The 15097-nt window shown below is 40.6% G+C and overlaps 1 protein-coding gene across 3 annotated transcripts in view; it reads right to left on the bottom strand.

Moving 5' to 3' along the window:
- Positions 1-15097, bottom strand: part of MCPH1 (microcephalin 1) — a 287857-nt gene that overhangs the window by 15525 nt on the left and 257235 nt on the right. For all 3 annotated transcript variants that reach the window (XM_023725576.1, XM_023725577.1, XM_023725579.1), the window contains one exon: positions 8743-8980. In XM_023725576.1, the coding sequence (XP_023581344.1) occupies positions 8743-8980 (238 nt within the window). The remainder of the gene's footprint in view (positions 1-8742; positions 8981-15097) is intronic.

The raw sequence follows: 15097 nt of genomic DNA, 5'->3' as shown, positions 1-15097 counted from the left end.
GTAATATTTTTTCTATTATTCATCTTACTCATTTTCAGATTTATTGGCATAAAACTGTTCATCACATTCCATTATGATTTTTAAATATGCTTACTGTATCCTTACTGTATTTTCATTCTTAGTATTGTTCACTGGACCCTTTCCTATTCCTTTCTTCATTGCTAGGATTTTGACTGTAAGTTTTTTCTCACCCCCAAAACTTAGCTTTTGTTATTGTTGAGCCTCTCTTCTTTTCTTTGCTTCAATTTTGCTAATAATTGCTATTGTATTTATTATTCTTTCCTCCTATGTTCTTCAGGATTATTTTATTGCTACATATTCACTCATCTTTAAGCACCAAAGTTTAAGAAAAATTGATTAAAAAATAAACTGAAATAATTTAATCCAACTACTTTTTTATCCTCCAGAAAATTGGGGAAAAATTGTTGTTATTTTATTTTAGAGGTGGGACATCTCAATCCCGTCCAGCTTGTGGAATATCAGTTTCTGTAGTGTGTGGTTCTAGAACTGCTACAGTTAGTGGTTGCACAAGTAAAAAGAAGTCTCACTGAGTCTAATGTGAGATCTTATTTTTTACACAGGAGGATTTTGAACTGATAATTAGGTGAATAGGTTGGAATTCTGGGTCTTTTAGTAATTTATCATGGGACTTTGGCCAAGAAATTTAGATTTCAATAGATGATCTCAGAATTCATTTCTAACTCTATAATGTTAGACTCTAGGTATTCAACATTAACTGCCTAATATGCAACACAGACAAAAGAACTGAACTTCAACATATTCCAAGGATACAAGAAAATCTCTGTTTTAAAGCTGTAACCCAAAGTATTAATGTAGTAGGTCAATAAGCAATGACAGCCTAAAACTAATGGAAACATCCCATTACTGGTTGAAATCTGAAGTGTCTTTTATACTAACTAACCCTTCAGGCAAAGGAAGACACAGGGCTGTTGTTGAACCTTGAACACTCACCCCTAAGCAGGGGAGCATTTGCAAAAGGCTTTGTGAATTTGTACAACAAAGTGGTCTTGAAAATGTTAACCTGTCACAACCAAAATTCTCAGCACTGGCACAGAAGTGGCAAGTTTGATTTCTCAAACCAACTACTACATTTCTAACGTTGGGTATAATATGTGGTCATGTTCACATTATTTCCCATTCTGAGTTCAACATGCAGCTGATTGTTGTGTTTTTTATGTGTATATACATATATATATACACATATATATATACACACAGAGATATACCAAAAAAACAAACAAACAAACCCGTTGCCATCAAGTCGATTCTAACTCACAGTGACCCTATAGGACAGAGTAGAACTGTCCCATAGAATTTCCAAGGAGTGTGTGGTGGATTCGAACTGCTGACCTTTTGGTCAGCAGCCATAGCTCTTAACCACTATGCCACCAGGCTTTCCCACATGATATGTCTATATCTATATATATATACGTATGTATGTATATAAATTCTGCCTTTGTTAGCCAGTGCTGCTATAACAGAAATACTACAAGAGGGTGGCTTTAACAAACAGAAATTTATTTTCTCACAGTTTATGAGGCTAGAAGTCCGAATTCAGAACACCGGCTCTAGAGGAAGGTTTTCTCTCTCTGTCAGCTCTGGAGGGAGGTCTTTATCTCTTCAGCTTCTGCTTCTTGGTTTCTTGGAGATCTCCATGTGTCTTGGCATCTATCTTACCCCATCTCTGCTCTGCTCACTTGCTTAACCTCTTTTATATCTCGAAAGTGACTGACTCAAGATACACCCTACACTAATCCTGTTTCATTAACATAAAAAAAAAACTATTCCCAACTGGGATTATAACCACAAGCCTAGAGGTTAGGATTGACAACACGTATGTTTGGGGGACACGGTTCAATCCATAACATTCTACCCTTTGACCCCCCAAAATTCATGTCCTTCCCACATGCAAAACATATTTACCCCATCACATCACCGGAAAAGTCTTAAATCAAGTCGAAGTCCAAAATCTCATCTAAATTAAATACGGGTGAGACTTTAGGTGTATTCCATCTTATGGCAAAATTCCTCTACATCTGTGAACCTGTGAAATCTAGAATACAAGTTACGTGCTTTCAAAGTACAATGGTGGAACAGGCACAAGGTAGACATCTTCATGCAAATGGGAGAAATTGGAGGGGAAGAAAGGATAACAGGCACCAAGCAAGTCCAAAACCCAGCAGAACAAACTACATTAGCTCTCAAGGCTTGAAAATAATCCTCTCTTCTCTGAGACCATCTAGGCAATGGTCTTGCCTTGCAGACTTTGGGTGTTGGCCATGCCCTCTGGATCCTGGGTAGAGACCCCTCAGCCCTGGGCTTCAGCTCTGCCTTCCAGGCTACTGGGATGGCAACTCTGCTCCCTTGGCTTTGGTCAGCCTCATTCTCCTAGTCCATCTGAGCGGTGACCCTACTTCCTTGGCCTCAGCAGGCCCTGTTCTTTTGCCCCTTGGGCATGGGAGTGCCATCCCCTCAGCTTTGGGCTGCGGCTCCATCTCCCTAGCACACCTTAATGGCAGCCCCACACTCTGGAACCGAGTTAGGGAAGATCTGACACTTTGAAACTTAAGAGGTTGTGGCCCCACCCTTTGAGACCCAGGAGACTGTGGCTCCACCCATTGAACCTGTGAAGGCCCTGCTTCCTGTGTTCCTTCCAATAGATCTGCTGATCTCCAAGCTGCGCCAGGGATGAGCCTTTTCTTTCCTTGGAGGACAAGGGATGTAGCTCCTTTGGCCTATTTTTCGCCTGTAGAATTCTAAGAGCGAAACAGCTTTCTTTCTTTTCCTTCTTTCTCTGTCCCCTTCAGTCTAACCTGATGGGTTTTCTGCTGTAGTAGTTGGTTAAATCCATCAGTTACAGGCTTCATCTCTTTAAAGACTGTACAGCCACAACCTTGGTGAACATTCTAAGACACGTGTCCTAAGTTTGTACAACAGAATGTTCCAAATCTTTAAGTTTTGTTTCCATTTTGCACAGTTCATTTTTAAGTCCATCTCTTTCCTTGCATTTTACTATACGTGGCAAGGAGAAACCATGTGGCCCCTTTAAGATCTTGCTCAGAAATCTCTTCAGCCAGATATCCAAGTTCATCACTTACAAGTTCTACCTTCCACCAAATATTTGAACACAATTCAGACAAGTTCTTTGCCACTGCATAAAAAGCAAAAGCATATATATTTTTTGTTTTTTAGTGAAGCTTGAGAAATGTATTTCTGGTGGTAAGGTTCAGAGAAGGACATTATTTTCTAGTTTACCTGCTTGCCCTTAATGTGCTTTAAAAAAAACAACTTGCATCTCTGATAAAATTCACATCAAATTAATTGAGTTCTGTTGGCATACATTTAACAAAAGGCCAACGGTAAAGCATGCAAGTGAGATAGGTTAGGAAATTTCTACCATCTAGGAACACTACTTGACCAATGCAATTAAAGGGAAAGGTTAGAAATTCACTTTCTGAGTAAGCACACTCTATCTTTCTCCAAGGCTAATGATAAAATACTATTCTAGGAACTAGGAGTTAATAATAATAATAATAATAAAAAGCCAAAACATATTAACCAAAAAACCAAACTCGTTGCCGTCGAGTCGATCTCAACTCATGGTACCCTTTAGGACAGAGTAGAACTGCCCCATAGGTTTCCAAGGCAGTAAATCGTTACGGGAGCAGACTGCCACATCTTTCTCCTGTGGAACACTGGTGGGTTCAATCCACTGACCTGTTGGTTAGCAGCCGAGCGCTAACCATTGTTGTAACCAGGGCTCCTCAAACACCTTAGATGTTGAAATTATAAAATCCCATGAATTCTCATTTATTTCTATTTTGTAGATTCAATCTGGTTGAGAAAAACTCAAAACAAAAACAATTCTTCATACTGCCTGAAATTGTATCTTAAAATTTTACAATGACTTATAAATGGTTGCTGAGCTACCGGGTCTGAGTACTGTTAGGATAAAATTAGCAGCCTTTGAAAGAGAAAGGCAGGCTCTGAAGCAGCATGTAAAGCAATCTGGGCTGGGAGTCAGGAGATCTGCTTCTCACTTCTCTTCTCTGTCACTATTTCCATCCTCAGCAAATTGCCTAACCTCTCTGTGACTGGTTCCTTATCGATGCAATGAAAATATGGACAGAGACGATCTTGAACAACCCTCACACATCTATTTAATTATGAAGTTCTAAGGTCTGAGCCTCGTGAGTGGCCTTAGTTTAATAAGACCTTCCATTTCAGAGCAGTGCATTTTTCGGGGCATTAGGCTTTAGTTTGCCATCCGGGGGAACGACGATCTACAGCAGCATGTCAAAGGCCCTTACGCTATCAGTGATTTTTTTTCCTGAAAACATCTACATAGGCAAACATTCAAATCAAACGCTTTTTATAAGCTATTAGGAAAGCATACTGAGGCTAAGCCTTTTTTTTTTTTTTTTGGCAACACTGTTGAGAATATTACATTATGTTCCCACAATAGCATAAAATGTATGTCTTATCATTTGAACACAGCCCAGACAATAAAAGGGCACCCAAGACTGGAACTACATCTTATGAGAAAGCGCAAACCAGCCTACAGTGATAACACCAGGAAGGGACAGAAGAGTGAACAGAATGACTCCGTGACAGAGCAGCAGACCCACACATCCGTCACGGGCTCCGAGCTCCCATCCGGAGCTTTCTCTCCACAGCCAAGTTACTTCAGATCCCAGTCTTAGCTCCACGACATGTAAAATGGGATTTACATTTCACAAGAGCGCTGCAGGAAATGGAATTCTAGGACAATATTTTTAAATACGATGTGTCACCAGTATCAGGTAAAGGTAACATGTTACTTCTCAGTGCCAGGAACTTGATTTTTGTTTTCCTGTTTATTTCATTCATAGTCAAAAAGTGTTTTCTCTGTCAAAAATCCCCATTTCTCCTTCTGGTTGAATGATTCATCAAGAATCTTGGCTTAAGTATAGTGCTGTTTCAGGGAAAATACACTCTAGGGAATGAATAGGGAACATAATCATGACCGTTCAAATAACCTTCATTATAAGGCAACTCGGCATATATGAAATTCTCCATGGAGCAAATGAGTAAGACATGGCTTAAATTTCATTTGTTGAGCCCGACTTGGTGATTTCATAAATTCACTCCCTATTCTATGCCAGTAATACTGGCAGCCAGGAAGGCAAGCTGGTTGAGTGCTAAATGGTCACCCCAGAGCCGTGTCTTTCCCAAAGAAAGAGCTAGAGGTTAGAAGAAATTCTTATAAATAGACTAATCATTAAAAACTTTTCTTATGTTCCTAGGTCCTGAGTTACTGTTTTTGAGATATAGACAGTGAAGGGATAAAAGGCTTATCTGATGGATTATAGTGCTAGGAGGTCAGAGGTAGTGGAGAAAGGGACTTTGTTGTTGACCCTTCCTTCAGCTAAAGCGGGGTGTGGGGGGGTACTTCTCAGAGGTTTCTCATGGCTAAAAAAAATCTTCTGCTTCTCCACCGCCTGTGACTTTAGTGGACCTTTGGTGGCACAATGGTTAAGCGCTCAGCTGCGAACTCAGAGGTTAGCAGTTTGAACCCACTAGCTGGTCCACGGGAGAAAGAGGTGGCAGTCTGCTTCCGTAAAGATTACAGCCTTGGAAACCCTATGGGGCAGTTCTATTCTGTCCTATAGGGTTGCTGTGAGTCGGAGTTGCCTCGACAGAAGTGGTTTTTTTTGGGGGGGGGTTTTGACTTTATTATATCTGCAAAAATGAAGACTAAAAAAAAAAAAAACACGCAATCTTTACTTTGGAGGGTAAACAACAAATTTGTAAATGGATCGAACAAGTTTATCAACTCCCAGGTACCATGCCTCACACAACAGCTGATATCTGAGTTAGAAAAAATTTAATTTGTACATTTTGAATATCATTTTTCATAATTTATTACAAAATAACTTTTTTCTTTGAAATCGCTGGTTTAAAATGGTTTGATATGTTGCTAATTTTAATTGCATAACTTTTTGAGAGTAAAATATTCTCCAGGAAAATGTTTATAATGGAAGTTAATGGGAAGAGAAAAAGTCTTCTAAAGGCAAAATTCTGGACAGTCAAAGTGCCAGAAATATCTGTTTTACATATTAATTGATATTGTCATTCACAATACTACTCTACAACGCCTATCATAAAACCAGTTGCCAGTGGGGTTGACTCTGACTCATGGTGACCTCACATGTGTCAGAGTAGAACTGTGCCCCACAGGGTTTTTGATGGTTGATTTTTTGGAAGTAGATTGCCAGGCATTTCTTCTGAGGCACCTCTGGTGGATTTGCACCTCCAACCTTTTGGTTAGCAGCCGAGCATGTTAACAGTGAGGTATGCAAGGCAGAGATTATTAATCTGTTTGTAGATGACTTAAATGAGTTCCAGAGATGATAAGTGAGTTGCCTCTTGCCAGATTTAAGCTCGTGGTAAGGCCTTTGTGAGCCAGAAAGTGGCTGTCATTTTTGAATGCCATTTTTTGCAGGTATATGCATACATAGACAGATATAAAATAAAAATTTCATTTATTTGTACATAGCTGGAGTTACTGTAATTAAGTTCAGAAAGAGAAGAATATCAATTAATATTTGAAAAGTAAACTGTCTCCCATCCAAGTGAGAAAACCCACAGCAGCTAGGATGGTATTGGGTAAGTCAGCAGCTCACAGAATTTCACCCTGGTAAAGGAGGGCCAGTTATTTCAGACACACAATACCTGGATGTTGCCAAGGGCACAGATGGTATAGTAAATGACAAATCAGAAACAGGACATGAGCTATGGGACAGAAAAGAAAGAGAAACTGGGGTCCACAAGGGCAGCCCTGAAATTTGAAAAATTCTGCAGGGCCTTGTGACAATTAAGCCTTGGCTTTCAGCAGGTGAACCTTCACTTCAGAAAAATCCAACAGCAGCAGAGCTGAGTGGCAAAACAACTAGAGGAACTCAGTAGGCAGCTGAATTGTGTGTGACCTACACACAAAAATGCAAGAGCAACAGGAAGGGACCATTATAATTACCCAACCTGGAAATAATAAGAGTGCAGACCAACTCTTTGGCCCTCAGCACAGAACAAAATTTCCAGTTTCAAAAGATTAGTTGTTGATATGGACTGTTGATATCAATCATGTGCAAAGTTCCGTTAGCTGAATGAGGCCTTTTTTAAAGCACAATTCTGGTCTGCAGTCTGTGTCATTTTGATACATACACTTTTGTAGAAAACAAAACAGTACCTCTGTTTCACAACATAGAATGTTTTCAAGGTTATATTCTTGGCATTTAGAAAAGAGTAAACAGCCTCTTGGCTTTTGGACTGTAGCTAAAATCATGTTTGTTTTTAAATTAGTTTTCAGGGGAAAGATAAATTACTCTGTATCAGATAGGAAAAAAAATACTTTTTATCATATACTTTTAAAATATATCAAAGGATGACCATCAGTCACTTAAAATCCATTCATCAAATGTACGTAGTTACACATGAATGTAACCTGGACAAACAGGGCTGGCTCACTATCTGCTAAAGGATAATGTCTAGCTAGCAAGGGGTGAAAAAACCCAGAGTTTGGGATTTAGAGACAAGGAGAATGAAAAAGAAACAGAAGAAAAACGAGGCAGGCTAGACAAAGAGAGAGAAAATATACTTCTCCAGAAGCCAGGGAAAGATCTTGGTCAAAGATGCTGAAACTGGAGTAATTCATCAAAACCAAGTGGAAGAAGAAGTAAAGTTTATCTTCAAAGTTGAAACTTAAGTTCATTCTGAAATACGTGCCTCTATCACAGGATTAGTAAGTATCTAGCCCCACTGTGGCCACTTTTCCTCTCCGCTCCCGGCACCCACCCATCACAGCAGAGCTAGCAGACTGTGGCTCCGGCTTCACAGTCTCTGGTAACCAGTTACTTCTGGCAGGCCCTACACATCTCACTGAGGAGGCCTAATACAAGAAGCCTACTTGTCATCACAACTCAACTGTAACCTCCTGGAAGTCAGAGGTTATATCGTATCACCTTTTTCTCTCCAGAATCTAGGGCAGAGTTTGGCACAAATATATGTAGAATCAACGCCAGACCTGTAAATTTTATTCACACTATGCTCACTTTTTGAAATTAAAAAAAAAAAAAAAGTAAAAAGCTACATTTACACTGGAGGCTATCACTTTGACCACATGAACAAGCCGGTTATTAAGACAGTGGTGTGACAGAGATTATGTTGTCCAAGTCCTCACTGAAGGAGCTGGCTGAGACCCCCCTGAAGCAGAACCAGAAAGGCACTCAGGGAGGGACACTCTAAAAGTTATGAGTGGAGAGGCACGTGACTGTAGCTGTAAACTTTCAGTTGTTTTGTCGATTGGATTTTTCACATTAGCTGGTGAAGTGAAGTGGGTGAAGACTAAAAAGATTTCCTTTCTCTTTGTGAACTGTACATCAGCTGACAGTAAAAAGCAGGAATGTCTGGGTCGGCACACAGTGAATCGTAACCACATAGCACCGTTGAAGCTGATGCCCAGACACTGAGAAATCAATTCAAAGGCCGCAGGCCTACGTGGAAGGGTGGAGCGGGCGCGGTGGTTCCGGCTCACGAAGCCTGTATGCATCGCTGGAACCACAGGTAGTGGGGCCGAGAGTAAAAACCCTGACGGTTACTGCGAGCAGAAAGAACCTTCTCTGTCCATCCCCCATCGTGCCTCCCACCCCTGCCCACTATTTTCTTCTATATTTAGATTCCTACCTAAGATCCATTTTTCTGACAAATACTTGATTGTTGCTTTCTTCTTCCCTCTGTAGGGACCGATGAAGATGCTGGCCTGACGTGGGACTCGGGTGGTCTGGCCTCCACACAGGTGGACCAGCTCGCACAGCTTGGCAGCGGGTGGGGTGCTGGCTGGAGCGATGAACATTACTGGCTGCCCGGAGAAGAGGTCTCCTTGGTATTGCCCTGCTGATAAATGACACTCCAGGCGGCAGACCTACTGGGCAAAGACAGACAAAGAATTATAAAGGCACTGAACCATTTCATTCTTTATTTAGAGTAAGTCAACTGTGAAGCTCACCTCCCTTTTGGAGAGAGGAATATACCAGATGTTAAGTGTCACATTCTCAGATGAATTTTAAATTCTGAGGAGGAGAGAAGATAATGGCATGATAACTGACTGGCATGTGACATTTTCTGAAGCAGCCGACAAATAAAACTCCATGTAAACAAATTTATAGGTAAAAATGTTTAGGCCTTTGAATTATTACAATTTCTAGAACAAAATATTGGAAAGTAATAAAATCTCAATAGAGTGAAGAGCACTGCATCTACATTCTGTAAATCCTGTTTAAGTCAACTGGATGACTTGTGTAAGTGAGGGCAGGACAGAGCTCCTGGCAGCAAATCACTTTTACACGGATCTAAGAAATGCTATAAATCCAGCAGCACAGTTTAAATGGGTCAAGGGAGAATTGACTGTTGCCATCGAGTTGATTCTGACCACAGTGACCCTATAGGACAGGGTAGAACTGTCCCATAGGGTTTCCAAGGAGCAGCTGGTGGATTTGAACTGCTGACCTTTCGGTTAGCAGCCAAACGCTTAACCACTGTGCCAGCAGGGTGAATTAGGCAATACGAAAGTAGACTTCCTATAGCTAGTCTTTAAAAAAATTTAGGTTAGAAATAAGTGTCTAGAGGTTATTTCAATGAGTTATTATAAAAATAGTTATGAAGAGAACTGCAGACGGTGGAAACGTTTTTATTCTGATAAAGCTGTGGTGGTCTGGCTGACCCAGGGGACAGTGGGTAGGGCGGTTATTCTAAACACATGTTTTACTAACCACGGATTAATGAAGACTTTAAAAATGTAAGCATCCTCTGGGAGATGTTGAGAGCCATGTGTCACCCACATTTTATTCTGAATATTTTCACCCGTTTATTTTTCTATAACATCTAAGATCAATGGCTCCAAAAAACTAGGTATCTGGGGCACAGGATAAGGGGCCCTTCTGGGAGGAGTGTAACCTGGCTGGGGGTGGCACAGAAGGGAATCCTCATCAGTCAGAGGGCCACAGATGAGGGCCCTGTGTGCACAGAGAAAGGGGTGATTCTGGAGTAGAAAGGCAGCAAAGAATAAATTCCTCAGTCTATCTCTCTTACAGAAATTGAAAAAAGAATGAATTGTTCTTCTACCAGGTTTTCATACGACTTCTTTTTAAGAAAAGAGGCCCTGGGTGGTGCCAGTGGTTAATGTGCTTGGCTGCTAACCAAAAGGTTGGAGGTTCAAGGCCACTCAGAGGTACCTTAGAAGAAAGGCCTGGTGACCGACTTCCAAAAAATCAACTCTTGAAACCCTATGGAGCACAGTTCTACTCTGACACATATGGGGTTGCCACGAGTTGAGACTGAATAGATGGCAACTGGCAATATGAAAAAATAGCTCCAACACTGATGAATCAACCCAATACACTTAAACACGGCAAAGGAGTGTTCTTCTCCATCCACAGCTGTAAACTATAATGTAATACTTGGCAAAGTCAAAGCAAAGCTGTCACTTTGAGGACTAAGGTGCCTCTGACCCAAGCCATGGTGTTTCAATTGCCTCATATGCATGCAAAAGCTGGAAGATGAATAAGGGAGACAAAAGAAGAAACTGACGCCTTTGAATTGTGGTGTTGGAGAAGAACATTGAATATACCATGGACTGCCAGAAGAATGAACAAATCTGTCTTGGAAGAAGTATAGACAGAATGATCCTTGGAAGTGAGGATGGCGAGACTTCATCTCATGTACTCTGGACATGTTATCAGGAGGGATCAATCCCTGGAGAAGGACATCGTGCTTGGTAAGGTAGAGGGTCAGTGAAAAAGAGGAAGACCCTCCATGAGCTGGATTAACACAGTGGCTACAACAGTGGGCTCAAACACAGCAATGACTGTGAAGATGGTGCAGGATTGGACAGTGCTTTGTTCTCTTGTACATCGGGTAGCTATGAGTTGGAATCGACTCAACAGCACCTAACAACAAACAACAACACTTAGCATTTAACAGCTTTCCCCTGACTTGTGTTAACAAAGCAGGATCCTAATAATGCAAATGATGACTGTACTTGTATGGTCACTTTGTCAATATTTTCAGTAATTCTTCCAACATCCCTGTGAGATAAGTAGTGAAAGCACTGTTACTTTAATTTTTGAGATGAAAACACTGAGGTTACAGCATACCAACAGATTTTCTTTGAAGAAATAGTGAGTCAAGCTGCAAGAAAGACACCCATGATTACTGGTACCCATGAAACTTGGTAAATCACTGCAGCACACTGCAGTGAAATAGGAGATCAAGAAAGAATATCTTTCTTATTAAAGTTGACTATCACCATACATTAAAATACTAATAAAAGAATGAACTATTGATACAATTTAAAATATGGATGAATCTCAAAACAATTATGCTAAGTGCAAGGAGACAAAAAAAAAAAAGACTATTCCATTTGTATAAATTTCTATTAGTGAAAACTAATCTATAGGGACAGGAAGTAGCTCAGCAGCTGCCTGGGGCAGTGGTGGCAGAAATCTGGGAGGCAGGGCTGAGAGGGGTTACACAGCTTCACAAGGACACTTCTAGGGGTTATGCTTAGGTTCATTTTCTTGACTGTGGTGATGGTTTCCTGGGTATATACAATGTCAGAACATCAAATTGTGCCCTTTCCATGCAGTGTATCACACATCAATTATACCTCAATAAAGCTGTTAAAAAAGTAATTGACACAATACAGAAGGGTATAAACTAAGAAATGAATTTTCTTGTGTTAGATATTGTTGTATCCACTCCGGAAGTTCCTTCCTTAATGGTGGTAGAGCATTGACTTTTTTTTTTTTTAATTGTGAGGCTGCCTACATCTGCATGGCCACGTGTTCAAGATACTAAAATAACCAAACCTGTTGCTGTCAAGTCGATTCCAACTCATAGCAACCCTACAGGACACAGTAGAACTGCTGTACAGGGTTCCCAAAGCTATAATCTTTACGGAAACAGACTGCCACATCTTTCTACTGCGGAGCTGCTGGTAGGTTCAAACAGCCGACTTTTCAGTTAGCAGCTGAGTGCTTAACTACTGCACCACAAGGGCTCCTTTGTGTCTAAGATAGGGGCCCCTCATCAGCCCAAGAGGATAAATCATGATTGGTCCAAGCTAATTGTTTGTTTTTTAAAGGCTGGTTTAGGTCTGGGCTGTGACTCAATCCTGGCCAGTGTGACCCGAGGCTAAGTCTGCTGGTGGGATCCTGGGAGAGATCTTCCTCACTAATATAAACAGATGCATATGCAAAAACCTCTCTTCTTTGGTGAACGCTGCCATGTCTACATGTGATACCTGGAATTACTGACGCCATCTTGAGGCCAAGGGGAAAGATGGATGTCTTAGTCATCTAGTGCTGCTCTAACAGAAAAACCACAAGTGGATGGCTTTAACAAAAAGAAATTTATTTCCTCACAGTAAACTAGGCTAAAAGTCCAAGCTCAGGGCGTCAGCTCCAGCGGAAGGCTTTCTGTCTCTGTTGGCCTTCTCATCAATGTTCCCCCGGACTAGGAGCTTCTCTGCGCAGGGACCCTGGGTCCAAAAGCCACGCTCTGCTCCTGGCACTGCTTTCTTGGTGGTATGAGGTCCCCGATTCTCCACTTGCTTCCCTTTCCTTTTATCTCTTACAAGAGATAAAAGGTGGTGCAGGCCACACCCCAGGGAAGCTCCCTTTACGTTGGATCAGGGATGTGACCTGGGTAAGGGTGGTGTTACAATCCCACCCTAATCTTTTTTAACATAAAATGACAATCACAAAATGGAGGCCAACCACACAATTCAGGGAATCATGGCCCAGCCAAATTGATATATTTTTTGGAGGACATAATTCAAACCATGTCAATGGAGAAAGCACTTGGATCCTTCTTAATTGACTATAACTCAAGAATTATCCTTCTTTTGTACTTTTTAGGTGAGAAAAAAGTCTTAATTCTTTAATCTACATTTTCATTGAGGTTTTTGTTTATAGAAGCCCAAAGCATCCAGACGGTCTGGTTCTCCTGCCCCCTGCCATTTTCCAGAGGTAGCCACTGTTAAGAGTTTGCTGTGCATTTTTCGAAGTTCTGTACAGAATGCACACACATACATGTTTATGGGATAGTTTTTTCTTAACCAAAAAATGAGATCAAGTATATATATTGCTTTATGGATAAACAGTAAATCAAACCTTCGTTTTTGATCCGGTAGAAAGGGAAGTACACCTTTCAAATGTTTAGAATGTGACTTCAGTAGCCAATTTCCTTGCTTCTTCATTTTCTTCCCTTCTCTGTCCCGCATTTACTGGACACTTACTGTCTGCAAGGCACGTGCAAGGTGCTGGGGAAGCAACGAGGATTAAGCCACGGTCCCTAACCTCAGTTTAAAATACACGACACAAAAGTCAACAAATGCAAATGCCTCATTTAATTTGTTTATTCAGCTTGAAATCATAGGAGGCCAAGTATTACAAATATCTGATACTTCACTCAAAATAACTGAGACTGCTTGAGTGCTGCCTTTCCAAGCCTAAGGAAAATAATTTCTGGGACAGCTTAATCAAGGTTTAGATTACTTAAAATTAAAAATTAATTCAGGAATTTATCCTAAAAATATACTTTCAGATATATACAAGGACATACATGTACAAGGAGTTCATTGCCATAGAAACGATGATAATTGGCAAGTTTTATTTATATTATGAATTCAGTGGGACACGTGATTTGCTTATTACTGAGCTTCACTGAACTCACCATTCCTAGAGGACAGATGATCCTTATCAGGCATCTTAATATCACTAGCACTTCCACATTATAGATACTCGGTGATTGACAAAACCGTTCCAAAAACAGTATTAATGCAGAGTTATCCTCTGAGATCACACTAGGATTTTGAAGGCAAGTGTCATCAAATTGCTTTGCTACCACTACCGTAAGACTAGACACCTTGGCAGATCAACTTTCCTCTCCAGCAAAGCACCATTTTCCCCACATAGCTGTTCTTTTTTTTAAAATAAGAATTAAAGAACATAAAAGGTTAGTAGAGCAGTTAACCAAGAGTGCTGGGTGTACCAGATTGTGTACTCTTTTTACTCCATCACCAGACCTTGCTCCAAAGGGTCCAATTTTTACTTTAAGATCAAGGAGAAAAATCTCTGGTCCACAATTTTAAAGGCAACTTGCTATTGAGTATTTTCATTGCCTTCTCAATTCTCTGTGTAAAATAGTACAAGGCAATTTGCTCTAAACTCTAATTTCATTTTAAACTTTTAAAAACATATGCACGCACGCACACACGCACGCACGCACGCACACACACACGCTCCAAATGTCGCCCCCTACCAGAAAAGGGAGGCTGGGTAGGGCGCGGAGGCATGACAAGGATGGTACTGATGGGGGGATGGTGGTATATTTCTGTTTCCTTAAAGAAGACCTCAGAGATAACCAGGTTCACCTATTTTTACCTAACAGTTTCTAGCTTGAAATGGTTAAAAGATAACTTTCAAAAAAAAAAAAGAAGCTAAAACCATTATTCTCATTATTCAGATATTAAATGAACACTTAACATATGTTTATTTTATTTATAACTTATTATTAAGGAAAGGAGCCCTGGTGGCACAACAGTTAAGTGCTCAGTTGCTAACTGAAAGGTCGGCAATTCGAACCCACCCGGTTGCTTTGCGGGAGAAAGACCTAGTGATCTGCTCCCATAAAGATTAAAGCCTAGAAAACCCTATGGGACAGTTCTACTATGTCACATGGGATCGCTATGACTCAAAAATCAACTTGACAGCACCTAACAACAACGTTATTAATGAAGGTACAGGCAGATGTTATAACTGGTTCAAAGGACAATGCAAAGAGCACATCTATAGATCACGGACATTGAAATTTATTCGAAAATGAACAAAAAAATAAAAAGAAAAATGGTCTTTTCTGTGGGGATGCAGAGGGGGTAGTCCCTCCACCAGACAGAATTCATTTTCAAGTACACAGACAGGAATCATTTGCACTGTGATCAGTTCTTTACAATTTACAGAGTTGTAAGATACAGGTAGTC

Source organism: Trichechus manatus, unplaced genomic scaffold (assembly GCF_000243295.1).
Source record: "Trichechus manatus latirostris isolate Lorelei unplaced genomic scaffold, TriManLat1.0 scaffold00330, whole genome shotgun sequence".
In the NCBI taxonomy this organism is placed as follows: Eukaryota; Metazoa; Chordata; class Mammalia; order Sirenia; family Trichechidae; genus Trichechus; species Trichechus manatus.
This window is presented reverse-complemented; position numbering and strand designations above follow the sequence as displayed.